Below are 18,277 nucleotides of genomic sequence, written 5' to 3'. Positions count from 1 at the left end.
TTTCTGTATACCAGTCATGAGCATCACCTCCTAAAGTCAAGACAAAAAGGGTCATCCTGACATCTTCATGATCAAAATCAGGAGATCTAGCATACTTAGCCATCCATATGTTGAAATCTCGCAGATGGGAATTAACAGTAATGGCATTATCTCCATGAAAGCTAGGCAACTTGTCTATCCCAACAGATGGAATATCATTGGGGGCTCCAGGAATGTTAGAAAAATCACAAGGGGCAAACAGACTCATGGTGTTGCGCCTAACTTGACCCCTAAAGAGCAGATGAACGTCAGAAAGGGCTTCTTGTCCAAGATTTGTAAGGAGTGTACGAGAAGCGAGTTTGTGTGATCGCACCCTGTAAACCTTTTCAGGATCTGGAGTGGGGTTGCACAGACTGCCTGGATGTCTTCTAGTGTACACTCTCGCAGATAATAATGGAAGTGGAGTCGCCACTTGAACAAGAAGCTAAGCACAGCAGAGCTTGAAAAACAAGGACCAAGGACAGAAAAACTCTATCCCCGGCAACGGCGCCAAAAAATGTTGTCGCGCAAACTGGCACGACAACGCTCAGACCGGGGGCTGTCACTCTGATCCCCGGTCTCTCCGTTTAAGCCTGTCTCCCACGGCTAAGGGGGGTAGACCCTGAGGAAAGATAAAGGCCAACTGCCACAACAGTTGGGCCAGGAGACGAAAAGCACTAAAATGACTTGATGAATTGAGCAGACCAGTGCCTTTAAAGATCTAAATGATCACTAGCTAGATGATCGAAGAACATGAACCACGGACAGCAATCATCAGAGAAAAGAGAGCAATGCTTTAAATATTCAGTAAAACCGCAACGCTCATCAAGTAACGATATCCAGCAACTTAAAAGAAATAAATCGCTTCAAACAGCAGAGAAACCAGATATCAATTTCGTGCTCAGATCTCAGCGTGAAAGATAAGCATAAATAAAAGACTGAACTGGCAAAAACAATTTTCCAAATTTTTTTTTTTTTTTTTTTTTTTTTTTTTTATAAAACTAAAATCTAGAAATCTAATTAAAATCTAATCTAACAAAAGAAAACTTATTTTTTATTGTTTTTTTTTTTTTTATTTTATATATATATATTTTTTTTTATTTTTTATATTTAAAAAAAAAAAAAAAAAAAAAAAAAAAAAAAACAACTAAAACATTAACTAAACTACAGCACCATAAACCTAAAAATTTAAAACTATATGAAAAATTTTAAATAAACTAAATGTTAATAAACCTAAACTAGAATTAAAATCTAATTACAATACCACTATACGCTATAATCAAATACGATTTAAAAAAAAAAAAAAAAAGAAATCTAAATGAAACAAACTATAACTAAACCCTAACTATGCTACCACCAACGCATACCCAAAGCGAATGAAACAAATTCGAACTTGATCACAAATATGATGCAGCTAAACGACAGTCAGTTCTTCGACGGCAGAGGTAACATGCGGGGAATGGCAGCCAGAAGAGACGAGGGCGTAAACCAGAATCGTGACCCCAGGCAAATGCGTGAGTGAAAAATCACAACGGCTGAAAAGAACAACAGAAAGAAAAAAAAAAACGCGAGGCCGGCTCAGAATTTCGATGGGTGAAACATCTTCAGGTGACGGCAGAGGGCTTGGAACACAGTCGACAAACGCCACGGGTTCAATGGAATAATTTCTGAGCGCAAAAGGGCAGAGGCAGCAGACAGCGTGAGGCAGCAGACAGCGTGAGGCAGCGGATAGCCTTGGATACGATTTGCATATACAGGTCTACTGGCGAGATAAATGAAGCGTCTGCAGGATTTCAGTTATAGTTTTTGGTGGCTGTCATTAAAAGACTGAGGGGAATGGGCCACGGGCAAGCTGAATGAGAGTACGAGTGACACAAAAACGCCACCCTCACCACACGCAGAGAAATGGAAATGTCTGGCTCATACGCAGGCAGGGGAAGGGATCACGATGATGCGATGGGCCAATGTGTATATTCGCCAGACGAAATCAATGTTCTTGGTCGATTTTTTCAATGAAAGACCGCCACATATGAGCCCAAGTAAAGTTACGTTTCCAAATGCATACAAACAGCTATATTGACCAGAGAAATACGAGCTCAAAAAAAAAGGAACAGAGATACACGCTGGCACACCAAAAAATGAATACAAATCGACCTCAAATTAGCAATTCATGGATAATATTGTGCTCAGAAATTGGCATTTACATGGAAATATAATGCATTAACATCAAGCTGGAACCTACACAATCATTTCATATTTATTGACAGAGGCTACAGCAGTAAGGAAACAGTGGAACCTGGCATACAAGACAGCGCAGTAAACTTCAATACAACGACCAGCTCCTTGTAAGATACCCGTAGTGTAGTTTACTGGTGTTGTCCCTTTCAAAATTCAGTGCTTAACCCCTGCTACAGCCACACAACGATATATGCAAGAGTTTAAAGTGAAACCCTTCAAAACTAGCCTCAAATCAAAATTTTAAAGCTCTGGAACAGCCAGATTTAACAGTAATGACAGTAATGTTTTTTGAAATATCAGAAGTAAATTCACTGTGAACTTCACTGTAAATCAGAAAAATTTCTCAATGTAAAACATGAAATAAACTTTAACAGATTAACCCGGGGCACAATCAGCTGGGCTCTGCACAGAACAGCCTGTGGGAGTCGGCTGGTTCAGCCCAGAACTTCCCCAAACGCCCACAAATAACCTTCACCCTAAAGTTTCCTGCACACCTCAAGCAAGCATCAGCAAACAAGGGCAAGAGATGCTGCTAGATTTCAAAAGAAAATGGAGATACCTGCCAATTTCCAGAAACCCTACAGCATTCAGACCCTAGCACGTGAGCAAGATACCTGTGCTCACAATGCTCTGAAAAAAAAATCAGCTATTTTAACTGTTGGAAAACTGAAATATGCAGAAATTCAAACACCTCACAGCAGTTCCAGAGAGTAACACCAGCCAGTTTGAAACCCCAAAGTCTTTTTATTAATCAGAAATCAGTTTACAAGAGAGAGCTTTCAGTACGGACTCACAGATCAGATAAAAACTCAAAATGACCTCCTAAGACCCTACATAAAGGAAATGATCCCAACGGCTAGTTTTGGGTGATCCACAAAAATATTATTATTTTATTGCTTAGGGTTTCTGCTTTATGCTTTTTATTTTTTATTATTTATTATTTTTTTAAATTTTTAAATTTTTAAACCTTTTAATTTTTTTAATTTTTTTTTATTTTTTATTTTTTATTTTTTTTTATTTTTTATTATATATGAATTTATTATTTTTATTCATTAAAAAAAAAAATTTTAAATTTATCTTAAGACGGATCATCAAACCCAGCCGTTGGAATCATCACCTAGCACCTAGGACCTAGAACTCGTGAGGGGATTTACAACATTTTCAACCCTCAAGACACATTTCATCATGATTTTTTACAATTTTTTACAATTTACATCTCAAAAGGATGAATCCACTTTAACATAGACCCTCATAGACCACCCAGATCTGCGACACAACTATAATCTAGCAGAGTAACACGCTAGGATTCTCCTAAGGTCCTAATAACGAAATGCATCCCGGCTTTGGGGTTGGGTTTGAAGGAAAACTCTGCCGATCCATGGATCGGTGAGACTAAAAACCTCCCGGGACGCAGATCGTCATTAGAAAGTTAGGTCCACCTAGGCAACTTTACATACATGACTCTGATCTGCTTAGATCATTTACATTTCAAACATGCAGACTGGGTTTACAACAAAAATGATCAAGCTGTCGATGACTGTAGGCTGGCACGGACATGTCGCTCAGGAGCTATCCTTCTCTGCCAACAGGAAGGAGGTGTACTGCATGGGTAGTTGACCAGTAGTGGTCAACAGGTTCATTAAGATGTGTATTTTGATACCTTGTAATAAACAGGTCACAGCTGAACAAACTGCAAATTTGTTCTTTCAAAATGAATGGGTTCATTTTGGTTTACCCACTTCTATTGTATCTAATCGAGATTCTCGATTTGTTGAGAAATTTTGGTCAAGTCTATGGGAGTTAATGGACACAAGGTTAAAGAAGAGCACAACATTTCATCCACAAACAGATGGTCAAACAGAAGTGGTCAACAGGACAGTGATACAGTTGCTTCGAGGATATTGCAGCAAGCATCCCAAACTTTGGGATGAGCACCTGTGTTATGTGCAGCATGCTTACAACCATGCCAAACATTCTTCTACTCAGAGATCTCCATTTGAGACTTGTTTTGATTTTATACCAAAGTCTCCCTTGGATTTTGTCTTTGGTAAAGACATAGCAGTTGATGGACACAGTGATGTGGACAAAGCAACCAAGTTCATTGAACAAATCCAGGAAATTCACCAGGCAGTACAGGAACAGCTGGAAAGAAGTCAAGCCAAGTATAAGGCGCGACATGACAAGCATCGAGTTGAGCATAGTTTTCAAGTTGGTGATCAAGTCTGGTTGTACATCAGCAAAGAAAGACTGCAAGGGGAAGGTAAAAAGTTAAAACCAATTAGATATGGTCCTTTCAAAATACTTGATAAAATTGGTGAAAATGCTTTCCGCCTTGATCTACCAGCTTATATGCAAATCTATTCAGTCGTTAATGTTGAAAACTTGAGGTTGTATGAACCTTCAATGATTGAAGATCCCGAAGAGCAAGGTTAGTTACCTTCCATTGAGGATCTATTGCCTAAGTATCTCAATGAGTTACAGGAGGACACAGTTCTTGACAGAAGGATAAGAACTTCGCGACGAGGGGATGTTGAGTACCTAAGAGTTGGACTCAAAGGTACAAATCCAAGTAAAGCATGATGGATAGAAATTGGACAAGTGAAGGAACTTTATCCTCACTTACTCGATAGCTAAAACCAACTTTTGGTGGACCAAAAGCTTCCAGTGGGGAGGAGTGATCCAAAATGGATTCAGCATAGCCTCCAGATCAAAAGTCTTCAAATACAGGTGAAATGGAAAAATGTTGAAGGGCTCGTGAATACGAAGCCAATGGTGCAAACCGCATGCAAATCTGAGTTCGGACAAGGAAATTAGAGCTAATCAAAGATTCAGGTCAAAGAGTCAAAGCCTACGTCAGCAGGACATGTGGCAACTCGGGAAAGAGTCGCAGGTACCTAATGATGTCAGCGCAGAAGATGATGTGGCAATCAGAGATTGGTTCAGACCTCAAGCGATGAGGAACAACGGTCAAGAGTGGAGATCGTCCGATCAAAGGAGATTGACGCATATCGCGTCGAAACATGTAGGCAAGTTATCTGGGAAAACGGACGTGATAAAACTATGAAAAAAGAGCTAAACTCTTTGAGTTCCAACAGGAGGGTGGTAAATGGTTTATCGCGTGCCCTCAAGGCAGGAAGTGGTTTTAGACCGGGAGCACGCGATTCCACTCAGCGCTTGACACGTAGCCTCCCAAAAACCACTTTTTCGCGTGCCTTCACAAAAATAGCGAACATGCTAGTTGAAGCGCAAAACCGCGCAACAGCCGTCGGATGGCAGAGGACAGATCAACAATGCAGGTCGTCCGGATCAGTTGAAGAGCGGGACACGACAACCGTTAGATGGTTTGTTCTTGAGATCAGTGCTGGGGAAAGGCCGGACGGTCAGGGTCCACCCGCGGCCGCCGGTCCTTTCGTTTATAGTATGTTTCTATTATAAACGTATAGTTCCACGTTTATCGCATAATTTGTAACTGTACGTATTATATAAACAACATAACACAGAAAATTTGAGAGAAAGGAGTGTATTGTGAACCATTCCAGGGGGTCTGGAGGTCAGGGTGACCAGTACGGTCGTGTGTATGCTCATTTCAACTCGAAGTTTCGAGCGGAACATAGTGGTGAGTTCCATTTCTGTGTTGAGACTCTGTTTTTGAGCTCACACCTGTAACAACCATTTGAAGACATAATAAAGAGGTCAGCACTGGAAGCTAGGACCAGGAGACGTAGCCAGGAAGTCTGGTGAACTCCTTTATCAATTTTTCTTGTGTTGATGTGTCTGATTGTGTTTTTATAATTGTTTAAGTGTCTGTGTTATTCGCAATCTTATCGATCCATTGCACTAAGTAATATAGACAACTCTACACATAAGTCTGTAATACCTTTATCAATTTCAAATCAATGAAAACCCTTCCTCCTTCCAAGACACCCAATAATCCATACATAAGTGTGCCCAAGAAAAGCACGCATAAGCACCCAATCACATAATGAAAAACCATACTTTTACGATTGGATGGCCGACCTTCAAACAAACGATCTCGACAAATGTGGCAGGGGACATGTGATTGGCTTAGGGAGTAGAGACATCTGGCACAATATCGGCTACACTAGTGGCTGTTGGTTGTTGGCTGAAGACAAATTTAGGAGAAAATTTGTTCTATGGGGTCACCCACTGGTGGTGGGTAACAATAAACACATTAGATTTTTCTTCAAGATATCATCAAGTCTGCAATGTACATACATCCATAGGATGCATAGAAGACCATTTTCAAGACCAGATATAGACTTTTGAATGGCTTGTCATGCCTTTTAGGCTAATAATTCTTCAACATTCATGCAACTTATCAGCAACATACTTCGTCCTTAGTTTTGCAAGTTTGTTGCTGCTTACCTAGGCAATAGCCTCATATACAGCAAAACCCTCATATCTAGCAAACTGCAGGATGAGCATCTTCAATATGCGGAGACCATTCTTGACCTTGTGAAATATCATACATTCGGTCACGATGGAGATCAAGAAGCAGTTGCACCCATATTGCTTTGTAGAAAACAAGAAAACCACAATTAAATTCATATATATATATATATATATATATATATTACAATTTTTATATTTCTAGAGAAAGGACCTCAAAGTTCTCACTTTTGGCTCCCTCAATCACCTCAATTTGATTTTGCGCGAGGTTTAACACAAACTCTAGCAGGAATTTTTAGCCTTCTCCTACTTGTTAACCAACAACAAAATTTTGCCAAGAGCTTCTCTTTCTTTTAGGTGTATAACTGCCCTCTTTATACTGGTGACACTTCATCTTCATAATGCTCAATTGGCCATCTTGAAATATTTTCAGCTTGTTGGACTTTAAGATGTCAAACAAGTAGTTGTCTTCTTGTGACATCTTTTTCCAGGATTGACCAGCTGATTACTCGGTAAAAGTGAAAATGACTTTGTTTGACTTGGGAGAAGCTCAAACTATTGCCATTTGATAGTTCCTACAATTGTTGCTCTCTCAATTCTCTTTGTTGTTATCATACTTTCCTCGTCTGTTAGACAATGTTTATTGCAAGAACATCACAAGTGATGTTTGTAAGAGAGAATTCTTCTCAGAAACTTTGCAAGAAGATGGTTAAAAAGGAGGGTTGAACTTCATTTTATTTATGTCATAATATTTTACTTCCATAAACATATTTTCTTGTTCTCGTCAAACTCCAGCAACCATCTTAATTGAGAATATTCAATACACATCAGTGCTTTAGGTCAAGCATTTTTTATGTCACTCAACAATAAATAATTAGAACAGTTTGATTCTAGGTAGAATTGCACCCATTGTCTGGAAAGATTAAGATTTTATTTATGTCATAATTTTTTACTTCTATAAACATATTTTCTTGTTCTCGTCAAATTCCAGCAACCATCTTAATTGATAATATTCAATAAACGTAGTGCTTTAGGTGAAGCATCTTTTATGTCGCTCAACAATAAATAATTAGAACAGTTTGATTCTAGGTAGAATTGCACCCATTGTCTGGAAAGATTAAGATGAATTCAAAGGAAATAGATTATGCTGAAATTATAATAATCTCATTTCTAACTTCACATTCTTTTTAAATTTCCCATTAATAAAAGAGTCAAGACTACTCTAACTATAATTTCAAAAGCATAGCAGGCAGACGCTTTTCCATCTCATGAATGGTGTTGAATCATGTTTTTTCATATGGATGTATTATTCAAGAGGGCAAATGAATTACTTGGGCATAGTACTTCTGCTTCCTGCTGCCTGTGACATTTGACAGTGCCCTGTAAAATTCATGTTCATAATGTTTCTGCATTTTTAATGATAGCCGAGTTGTGGAATCTGGTGCTCCGAAGGCAATTGTGATCCCTGCTGAGGGGACGGAAGTGGGAACCCAACTAAGGGAAAATGATATATCTTGGAGCAAGTTCCTTTCATTTACAGATCATCTTCACAGGTATTCTACATGCTGGACCTAAATAAGTTTTATTGATGCCAATATTTACATCATGTGTTCAATCACAAATAGCGAATCACTGAATGGATCAAATTGTGGCCCCTTTATGAGATTGTCTCTTAGCTTTTATGCATTTGCTTTAGTGTTCTCAATAATGATGCAGTTGCAGCTTCTCTTATCCTTTATCAATGTTACAAAGTTGATTGGTAGAAAGCAGTGACTTTAAAGAACATGGACAGTTTAAAATTTAATAAACATTGTCACTTCATGATTCACTACCAGCCCTGAGTACTATTCTCCTGCCCGCCAACCTGTCGATGCATTGACAGTTATTCTGTTTTCATCTGGCACATCAGGTAAAGCATGGTTTTATTCTGCAATTTTACGGTTATGTTGATTAGACAAGGGTTTCTTAATCACATCCACTTCTTGTATGGGCATCCGCTTCTTTAAGAGGTTCTTTCTGATTTTTTTTGTTCTATGCTTGTAAGGGGAACCAAAGGCCATTCCATGGACACATGTAGCATCAATTAGGAGTGGAGCTGAGTCATGGGCCCACTTGGATGTTAAAGCTGGAGACGTATTTTGCTGGCCGACAAATTTTGGCTGGATAATGGGTTCAGTTTTAGTTTACTCATGTTTTCTCAGTGGTGCCACTGCAGCCCTTTATCACGGTTCTCCTCTTGATCGTGGTTTTGGAAAATTTGTTCAGGTAGAATTCATGGCCATTAACAATTATAATTTTGATTGATGCACTCTATCCAAGCCAGATTGATATCTCTATTTACTATCTATTGTTTCATAATTTATAGTACATTTAATATTGAATAATCCGAGTTCAGATGTAGAAATGCATACACACATGTGCAGGATGCAGGGGTAAATGTGCTTGGCACTGTGCCAAGTATGGTAAAAACATGGAAGAGTACAGGATGCATGGAAGGGCTTGATTGGTCTCAGATTAGGTAACTCCAAGCATGTCAACGTTGATCTAGTCCATTGTGTAGGAGTCCTGAAGTTAGTCAATGACTACACTGATAGACTTATTATAAAGACAAGCATCTTCCATTCTGTCTACAGGAATTTTGGCTCTACAGGGGAGGCCTCCAGCATTGATGATGATTTGTGGCTAAGTTCCAAAGCTTGGTATAAGCCAGTAATAGAATGCTGTGGTGGTACAGAACTTTCAGCTACTTACATTAATGGCTCCTTACTGCAGCCACAGGCATTTGGAATGTTTAGCACCCCGTCAATGACAACAGGATTTGTGTTGCTTGATGATGCTCATAACCCTCTTGTGAGACAACTGACTCCTTTGGTGTGCTGTCCTTATAAGTTCCTTAATTTACTGACAGCCAATTATAAGTTAATGTGTGTTAGTTGAAGGAAGTTCTAACGATTGCTATTATTGAACTTTTCAGCCAAATGATCAACCTTGCATTGGTGAAATAGGGCTGTTCCCTACCTATTTTGGGGCATCGGATAGATTGCTCAATGCAGATCATGATGCTGTATATTTCAAAGGAATGCCATTTTACAAAGGGATGGTATGCCTCAACTCCTCTCCCTTTTTCTATATTCCTGAATGCTTTTGGATGCTGTAATTATTTTCCAAATCCATGTCCTCTTTTCCTTTTAATCATTATTTTTTTCATAATATTAATTTGATCTAAAGTTTGCTGCTCTTTCGTGTTCAGACCTATTCATTTTAACTTATTGTCATCTTAGCTGCAGGCTTATGTTCTTGCTTTGTGTAGATCATACTCATGACTCGTGACTCATAGAGTGATACCTTTTCTATTTTCAATAATTAATTTTCTTTATTTTTGGTACTGTTACCTCTCAAACCTGCACGCAAAGATGTTCAAGTCCCTAAACAGAATGCAAACCTAGAGACACTAAGGAAGCTTTCTTACTGTCACCACAACAACTCTTCCTCTCACTTTAGGTTTGTTCTAATATGGCACAAGGGGAAATCCTAGGAAAAATGGTTATGCTATTCTATACAAATAAAAGGATGGTGGACTCCCAAGACCATTGTCTATCCAATTGGACAACGGAGTCAAGATCAAAGAACAAGAGGGTTTGAATATTATGGAGAAGATGTAATTAATCCATTCATTGATGTGCCATAAATAGTCCTGTTACCTCCAAGATCTGCACAAAACATAAGTCAAATCATCCAAGTGCAAATCCTAGAAGAACTCTTGGAAGTTCTACCCACTGTCACATTAGTAGAACCTCCCTTCACTTTAGGTTGGCTCTCCTATGGGACAACGGAGAATTCCTAAAATAAATCACTAATCTTCCCTATTAACACAGATCTGAAAATCATATTAGTGATTTGGTATGTATAATGAATTTCTTTAAAGGATGAGAAGACAAGCAAGTTGAGTGTCAACTTGAACAAGTTACGTGATATATGAACATCACTAATCAAATGAACCACATTGATATACAGATGTATATGATAAGCTCATTAAAATGCCAATTCATAACCAGCTCAAAACCAACCAGCATATGACGCAACCAATAAAGTAAAAAGAGCAGCAATAGTCATCAAAATATGAATAATCAGCAGCCATAATCTTCATTAACAATCTGGGTTACATCAAGGGATAAAGGTCATGAATGCCTCTCCAATACATCCTTCTCTAACATCCAAACAGTCTACTAAAATGTGTATGAACAGCTCTGAAAATAGAGATATGTGGTGGCCCAAGCGTTAATATGACGTCTACTGCAGCAAAATATGCCTTCTTTCACCAAAGCTTTTCCTCCCTTTAACATGAAATTTATAATGTCCTTGGACTTCCAAGGGGAATTTCTCTACTTGAGCTTTTGATTTGCAGATGAGGGATGCTTCTCCTTTTATAACTTTTCTCTCCCAACTAATTTACAACAGTATATTATTGAGAAAGCTCTAGAGATCCCTAGATCCACACTTCCTCCGAGAAACATTCATAAAGTGCACATAAGAATATCTGGAAGTATCCTTGAAGGAATGTGCTCCATTTGTGAGTCTTTCGACCTTGTTAAAAAGTGCCAAGTGCCAATCTCTAAGTAAACATTTCATTAATGATCTATTTTTGCTATGGGGGGTGTTCTAGAGCTTTATTGGAGGAGCGTTCTCTCTAAAATAGTGTTTTCTCCCCATTTGAAAAATGTGAAGAAGAATATACATGCCACTTGTCACCATCTTGGGCTGAGTGCTTCTATCTAGAGTCTTCCAAGGGAACGCTACCTTTCTCCATGTGCCACATGTCAAAAAAATGCCAAATGCTCTCCTTGTAGCAAGGGTGCTTCATTACACAAAGGTTTTTCTTGATGCATGAGCTGTTCTAGGTGAAGTGTTCTTCAAAGATTGTGCATCAAATGCAATGGAACTCTTAACTATCTCCTTAGAAAGTGACATGGTCTTCTTCTTGATATGTGTGCTTTGGAAAGGGTGTAAAGAAGGTCTTGGGGCCACTTCGACCATATCTTCATCTATAAAACATTAAAAATCCCTTGAAAATATGAGTGCTTCTCTATTCTTGAGATGCGTGCTTCGATAAATGTGCAAAATGCAGCCAGGGATCCATTAACCCCTCCTTAAATGATGCGTGCATGCCACATGTGGGGCACTCTCCGTCCTTGACGCTTCGACCAAGCAAACATTAATGAAGTGCCTCTACACTGTACAGGTGGTCTGCTCTTGGAGAATATGCATTTAATGGCTCTTGATCTAGAACACCTTCATAAATAACAATAAAGTATAACAAACATCCTCAAATGCCCCATTAAAAGGTGGAGTTGCTCCTCTTCAATTGCAATTTGACCATTCAGACACTAAAGTAATCCTCAAATGTGGGCAATCCTTCCTTGAAGATTCTTTTACCACTATGAGAGGGTTTCTAGGTGACACATACTTCATTTAGTGGCATTCTATAGAAACCTCTTTGTTGCTTGTAGATGATGCCCAAAGCTGACATGAATGATGAATTATGCCTCAACAAATGTAGAAATGCCTTTTGTGATGTGTGATGAACCAAAGTGGTGAGAAATGGCTTCAAATTTCAAACTTTTGCCTTGAAAACTGTGGAGACACCCCAAAAGCACATTCCAATGGATAAATATGCATGAAAATATGTAGATAAGTGTGCCAAAAGCTGAATGTCTGCTACATGTGCAACCTTGCCTGCAATTATATGAATTTAACAACAAAACATGCCTCAAATTACATGAATATCCTTCAACATTTGAGACAAAATGAAAACACATGGGTCTCATCACCACCTCTCAAATGACTCATACGATGCTCCAAAGTTCATATATATGCTGCTGCAATGCCTGCTAAAAAGAATGCCACTGAAATTGCAAATTGGGCTTGCATATTAGGAAGTAACAAGTCCAAACATATTTTCAGATAATGCAAGATTAAGTGACTGCCCTAATACAATATGTGCCATCACAATCAAGAAATAACAACCAACAATAATGTGCAATCATTAAGCAAAGAAAGAATAACCATAACATGAAAAACTAGATGAAGTAGAAAAAGTAGGACAAACTTCATATTGAATGAATTTATGAACAACCAACAATACATCATTTCTTCAATTCTGCTTTCATAACAAGATCAAGATGTTAATTTTAGGCAACAATGGTATGTTCTATGCTTTAGAGAAATTTTACTTCAATTTTTTTATCAGCCTAGTATCAATATTCAGATTAGCAACCACATCAACATGATAGTAAAATGGAGATAGAACATAAACATAAACAGTAGAAGACAAGCCAAGACAAGAGGACACAAGATGTGGCACCAGCCAGGGACAAACCCCAATGTGGGGAAACCCTTGTTAAAATCTTCTTTTATTCTTCAATAGTTTAGCACAATGTTACTTGGGAGCGGGAGCGAAAACGGGAGCGGGAGTGACCATTTTCAGAAGCTCCCAGTTTGGGAGCGAATCCATGAGCGATTTTTTAAAAATATATATATATATATATATATTTTAATTTTTGATACATATATGTCAACAAAAACATGTAGAATGATGAATTAGATATAAAAAACATAAGAAAACATAGAGTGATCATTGAACCATATCACATCAATCATCTAGAAATTATAATCTTCATCAACCATGTCCACAAGTTAGTAAAATACATATTACAACTGCAACATATTGAGTCTTGTGAATCATGATTCATCAAATTCAATCTTCAAGTTTCAACTTCAAGCTTTCAAAATTGAAAATTCAATATATAACATTTATCATCATTGATCGCCAAAGTTGTACTAGTAAGCTAAATTTAACCATTACAAGAAGTAATATCTTAGATATTTCTAAGTCCTAACTTCTAACTTTTAACATGAAATGAAATGTTATAAAATGAAACATGAATAATGAAATGAAATGAAACAACTTTAGTCTTTCACGAAGCATCATATTCATAATTCACAATCATTACCAATGAGTTATAATTGCCAACTTCAAACTTCAAATTTTCATTGTCACGGTCATATATTGTTTACAAAAAATATCATTATGATATGAAAGAGTCAAGAGTCAAGAGTCAAGGACTCAAGACTCAACAATTATGAAAACTAATAGAAACTAGAAAAGACAAGTAAACTGTAAATCTACATGTGGCCCTTGCCACGAGAGTCTAAGTAGGTCGTGGTGGTCTTCTAGGAGTCTCCCGCACAGACCGACGACCAGAACTAGAAGGCACATGCCCTCAACGTGAGGGTGTAGATGGAGGTGGCGATAGCAAAGGAACAAGACTCAGACCTCGAGCACTGCTACTGGATGGTGGAGGTGGAGGTGGCATGGTTGCTGCATCGGCAGCTACTTCATCTTCATCCCTTATAAGTTCCTCTTCCAGTTCTTCAAGATGCACTATACCATCCTCCAAATTGTCATCCTCTGTGTGATTGTCCCAAATTTTATATGTGGGATCCTCATAAGCCCGATCACAGTAATGACTTAACAACCTCAAGTTGTAGTGCACATAAACCAAGCTTTCTGCTCAGTTTTCATTGAGTCTGTTTCTTTTCACATTGTGTATGAAGCTGTAGGTGCTCCAACACTTCTCTGCAGAAGAAGTATTCACAACCTGTGATAGAACTTTTTTTGCCAATTTTTGCAAAAGTCCATGGCCGCCATATGTTTCCCACCATGTGAGAGAATCAAATCTGTCTCTGTCTTCCATTGCATGGAAGGTACCAAACAAATCAGTGCCACTGAAGTATTTGCCTATTTCAAGGCGCATGGCTGCACATTCCTCCGTGTCAGGTATCAACTTTTCTAATGCTTGCAAATATCCACTAGTTACCTTTGCATCTAAATGGGGTTTGGTCCTAATCCCACCCCCTGGTGCAGGTTGGCCCAACCAAGATGTAGAGTAGTATTTTGGCGTAAGGATATACGCCAAGCAATGTAGTGGAAGATTAAGTCTATTCCACCGTTCACACACACAATCATGAATCAGTTTGTACAAGTCGGGATCTCTGTTATGAACAATATCTTTTATTTTCCCCAACATGGTATCCATCTGCTCATACACCTTGCCAATCACTGGTTTGTCTATATCTGCAAACCGAATCATGTGATAAATGGGCTTGGTGAAATCCAATACTTGCCTCACACTTGTCCAAAACTGACCATCAAGAGCGGCCTCCTCCACCAGTTCAAAACCTCGCCTGTCAGCTGCATTTGTAGCCCTTTCCTTTAATACCTGCCAATGTGGACTTGATACCATGCTAGCCAATGACTCTCTTACCTTCAAAAGGCGCCTGAAGGTGAGGTAATAGCTACCAAATCTGGTCTTCGCAATCTTCAACAACTCCAATCTCGAGTGACTGCGGAAAAGGCCATGGGTATTGCTATGATTTGTAATAAATTTTATCATTTGTTTGTCTTTCTTGTACAAATCACCAATCCATTTGTATTGTGCATTTTTGTTCTTGACAACATCATGCATCAGAAGGTTCAATGTGTGAACCAAACATCCAGACCAAAATATGTTGGGGTATTTATCCTCAATAATTGCTCCCGCTGCCTTACAATTATGAGCATTATCAGTGATGACTTGGATGACATTGTATGGCCCAATACGGTCAATTGTTTCAAGTAATGCTTCTGCAATGTTGATGGTGGTCCTGAACTTGTTTGAGTAACCATGTGCAGTTAGAAAGATGGCACCACTAACAAACACAACAATAACACTCATCAATGGCTTGCCTTTCACATTTGTCCATCTATCAGATACGATGGACACCCCATGGTCAGTCCAAGAACTTGTCATTCTATTCAAAGAATGTGATATATTTGCGTTTTCATGATCAAGTCCAACGGTTCTTGCCTTGTCACACCCAGGGCTCTTGTATCCTTTAGGGGCATCATTTATGGCAGAAACCATTTCGTGCCAATAAGGTGAGCGAAGAACATTGAATGGTATCCCACATGCATAGAGAAACCTATAAACCTTTGAATCCACATCATTCCTACACCCCTCATCAAGGAAATCTGATATGGTTCTACGCCTTAAACCTGATGACCCTATGCCTCCATATCCACTGCCTTGGGAGGATGCTAAAGGAGTTCGTTGTGCTTGTGATTGTGAGCTTGGTTCAAAGAAACCCCTTGATTTTTTTTATTTGTATTGGGCTTCCTCCTCTTCCCTTATGTATTTGGCTCTATCTGCTGCTGACACCGTTGGACAAGTTTTGATTCCTATTTGTTTGTCTCCATCCCATGGCCTTTTCCCGCAGAGGTGTTTTCTGGCACGGGTGTATGAACCTGTGTAATCATTGTTGCAATGGGGGCAATGAAATTTAGTGGTTCCACCCCCTCTCCCTGCTTCAGGCCTGTTAACATATTTCCACAATGGGGTTTGGTCTTGTTTAGTTTTTTGAGAGTCATGTTCACCCTCCTCCAGCTCCTCCTCACCGGGGTTTTCATCAAATCCATTTTCTCTAGCTTCTTCATCCCCCTCTTCATTTTGGCCCCTCCATTTCCTACTCTCCAGCACCATAATAACCATAAAAGGGACCAAGAAGAGGAAAATCCCAAGAAATATAGCTAGGTCCATGATGTTTGATATTTGTAGGCTTTTGAATCTGCAAACTAATTTAATTTATTTAGATTAATTAATTTAATCATTTTAATTTATTAATTTAATTTAGATTCATGATTTTTTTACTAAATATAGTTAAAAAACTAAATAAAAATAACTAAACTAACTAAATTACTAAGTTACTTACCTCTTTGCAGGTTTGCTCCTCGCTCCTCGGCACTTGCTCCTCGCTTCTCCTCACTCCTTTTCTCTTGCTCTCCTTTGCTCTTGCTCTCATTCAAGTGATAATGAAATTTTTGTTTGCCCCATTGAGTTTTTAAAACATAATTTTTTTTTTTAAATTGGATTTTTTTTCGCGTCCGCAGCTTTTTTTCCGCCCGGATCGCTCCCGACATCAGTCGAATCACTCCCGGAGCGAAAATTTAATGCTCGGGAGTGATCAGGAGTCGATCGCTCCCGAGCTGTAATTTTCGCTCCGGGAGCGACACTCCCGATGTCGCTCCCAAAATTAGCAGGGAGCACAAACTTTTTTATCGGGAGCGCGCTCCCGCCCAAAGCACGGATTGGGAGCGGGAGCGGGGGGAGAGCGCTTCCCCGCAACTCTGGTTTAGTAGAGAGAGATAGTACAGTTCACAACTCTGATAATTTATAACAGCAGCAAAAGAGCCTCAGTAAGTCAATCAACTTCGGCCTCCAAACAGCAAGATAAAACAGCCCTCAAAATAGTCAAATCAACCCAGTCAAAGTCTAGTCAAACAGCCCAGCTGCAGTTAGCCCTAGCTGCAGTCAACGTTGGTCAAAAGTCAACATTTAGCCTCGATTTCTGTGCCCAGTAATGCGGCCTGCCCAAACAGAGATAGCCCTCCGAAAAATGTAGTCAAAGGAGGTCAAAGCATGCTGGTCACGCTTGGTCAAACTGTCCAAAAATTCGGTCTCCTGAAATTTCGGCCTCCTGAAATTTCGGACGTGTGGAGAGAGAGAGGCCTAGAAATCCATACCCAATCAATGAGGAGAGAGAGAGAAGTTTGAAGATGAGTGTGTCCAAATGAGGCTAAGTCAACTTCTATTTATATGCAACTTTGAGGATGAATAGATGTGACTGTTGGGCTTCTAAGCCTACATAAGTTTGTTGGCCGACCTTGACAATTTGACCATAATAAAAATAAATCCATAACTTCATTTGTACATGTCAGAATCAGATGATCTTTAGATCAATTCTACTCCTCTTGGAGAGAGGAATCCAAGAAAAATATTAGCAGTCATAAATAAGATGACAGGTGTGGAGTTTGGCCCTAGTTGCCAATTTTAACACTCCCTCTCAACTAGGGAGAACTCCATATGCTAATCCATCTGCCAATCTGTACTATCTTTGCCATCAATGCACTGCTCTGCCCTGCTGAACTATGAAGAAGAAGAAGTGATCGAGAATGTATCATACCATTCTCTACTGACCCGAAGTCAGTCCCAATCAAAGGAGAGTGTGTCATACCACTCTTACTGACCTGAAGTCAGTTCCAATAAAAAGAAAGTGTGTTATACCACTCTTACTGACCCGAACTCAGTTCCAATCAAAAGAGAGTGTGTCATACCGCTTTTACTGACCTGAAGTCAGTTCCAATCAAAAGAGAGTGTCTCATACCACTCTTACTAACCCGAAGTCAGTTCCAATTGATCCCAAATCAATATCGGTCATCCTAGCATAAGGAGTACGATAGTACTATGGTCCCTATCCTCATTTCCCTACTCATTGGCCAGATGAGAGGTACTTCCCATGAGTCCCAGATTGCATGGGTAGGATGTCTCAGGAGTCAGCAGGAGAAGGATGAACCACTCATCCTGCCTACATGTCGCTAATGGGTATCGCAGGGGAAGGCTAAACCACTCACCCTGTACACAACAAATCACTAGGGGAAGTTTGAACCACTCACCCTATGGTTGCTCATCGCTTTAAGAAGTACCCCAAGCCCCCCGGAGCTCCCAGAGCTCAATGT

At 39.2% G+C, this 18,277-nt stretch overlaps 1 protein-coding gene across 2 annotated transcripts in view; it reads left to right on the top strand.

Moving 5' to 3' along the window:
* The window catches only part of LOC149187643 (putative CoA ligase CCL12), a 278,936-nt gene that overhangs the window by 217,229 nt on the left and 43,430 nt on the right, over window positions 1-18,277 (top strand). For both annotated transcript variants that reach the window (XM_089411419.1, XM_089411418.1), the window contains 6 exons: window positions 8,091-8,219; window positions 8,502-8,575; window positions 8,711-8,931; window positions 9,090-9,184; window positions 9,300-9,516; window positions 9,641-9,766. In XM_089411419.1, coding sequence (XP_089267545.1) covers window positions 8,091-8,219; window positions 8,502-8,575; window positions 8,711-8,931; window positions 9,090-9,184; window positions 9,300-9,516; window positions 9,641-9,766 — 862 coding nt within the window. The remainder of the gene's footprint in view (window positions 1-8,090; window positions 8,220-8,501; window positions 8,576-8,710; window positions 8,932-9,089; window positions 9,185-9,299; window positions 9,517-9,640; window positions 9,767-18,277) is intronic.

Source organism: Pinus tabuliformis, chromosome 3_1, assembly GCF_031772625.1.
Source record: "Pinus tabuliformis cultivar Carrire ecotype Pingquan chromosome 3_1, CPIR1, whole genome shotgun sequence".
Lineage (NCBI taxonomy): Eukaryota > Viridiplantae > Streptophyta > Pinopsida > Pinales > Pinaceae > Pinus > Pinus tabuliformis.
This window is presented reverse-complemented; position numbering and strand designations above follow the sequence as displayed.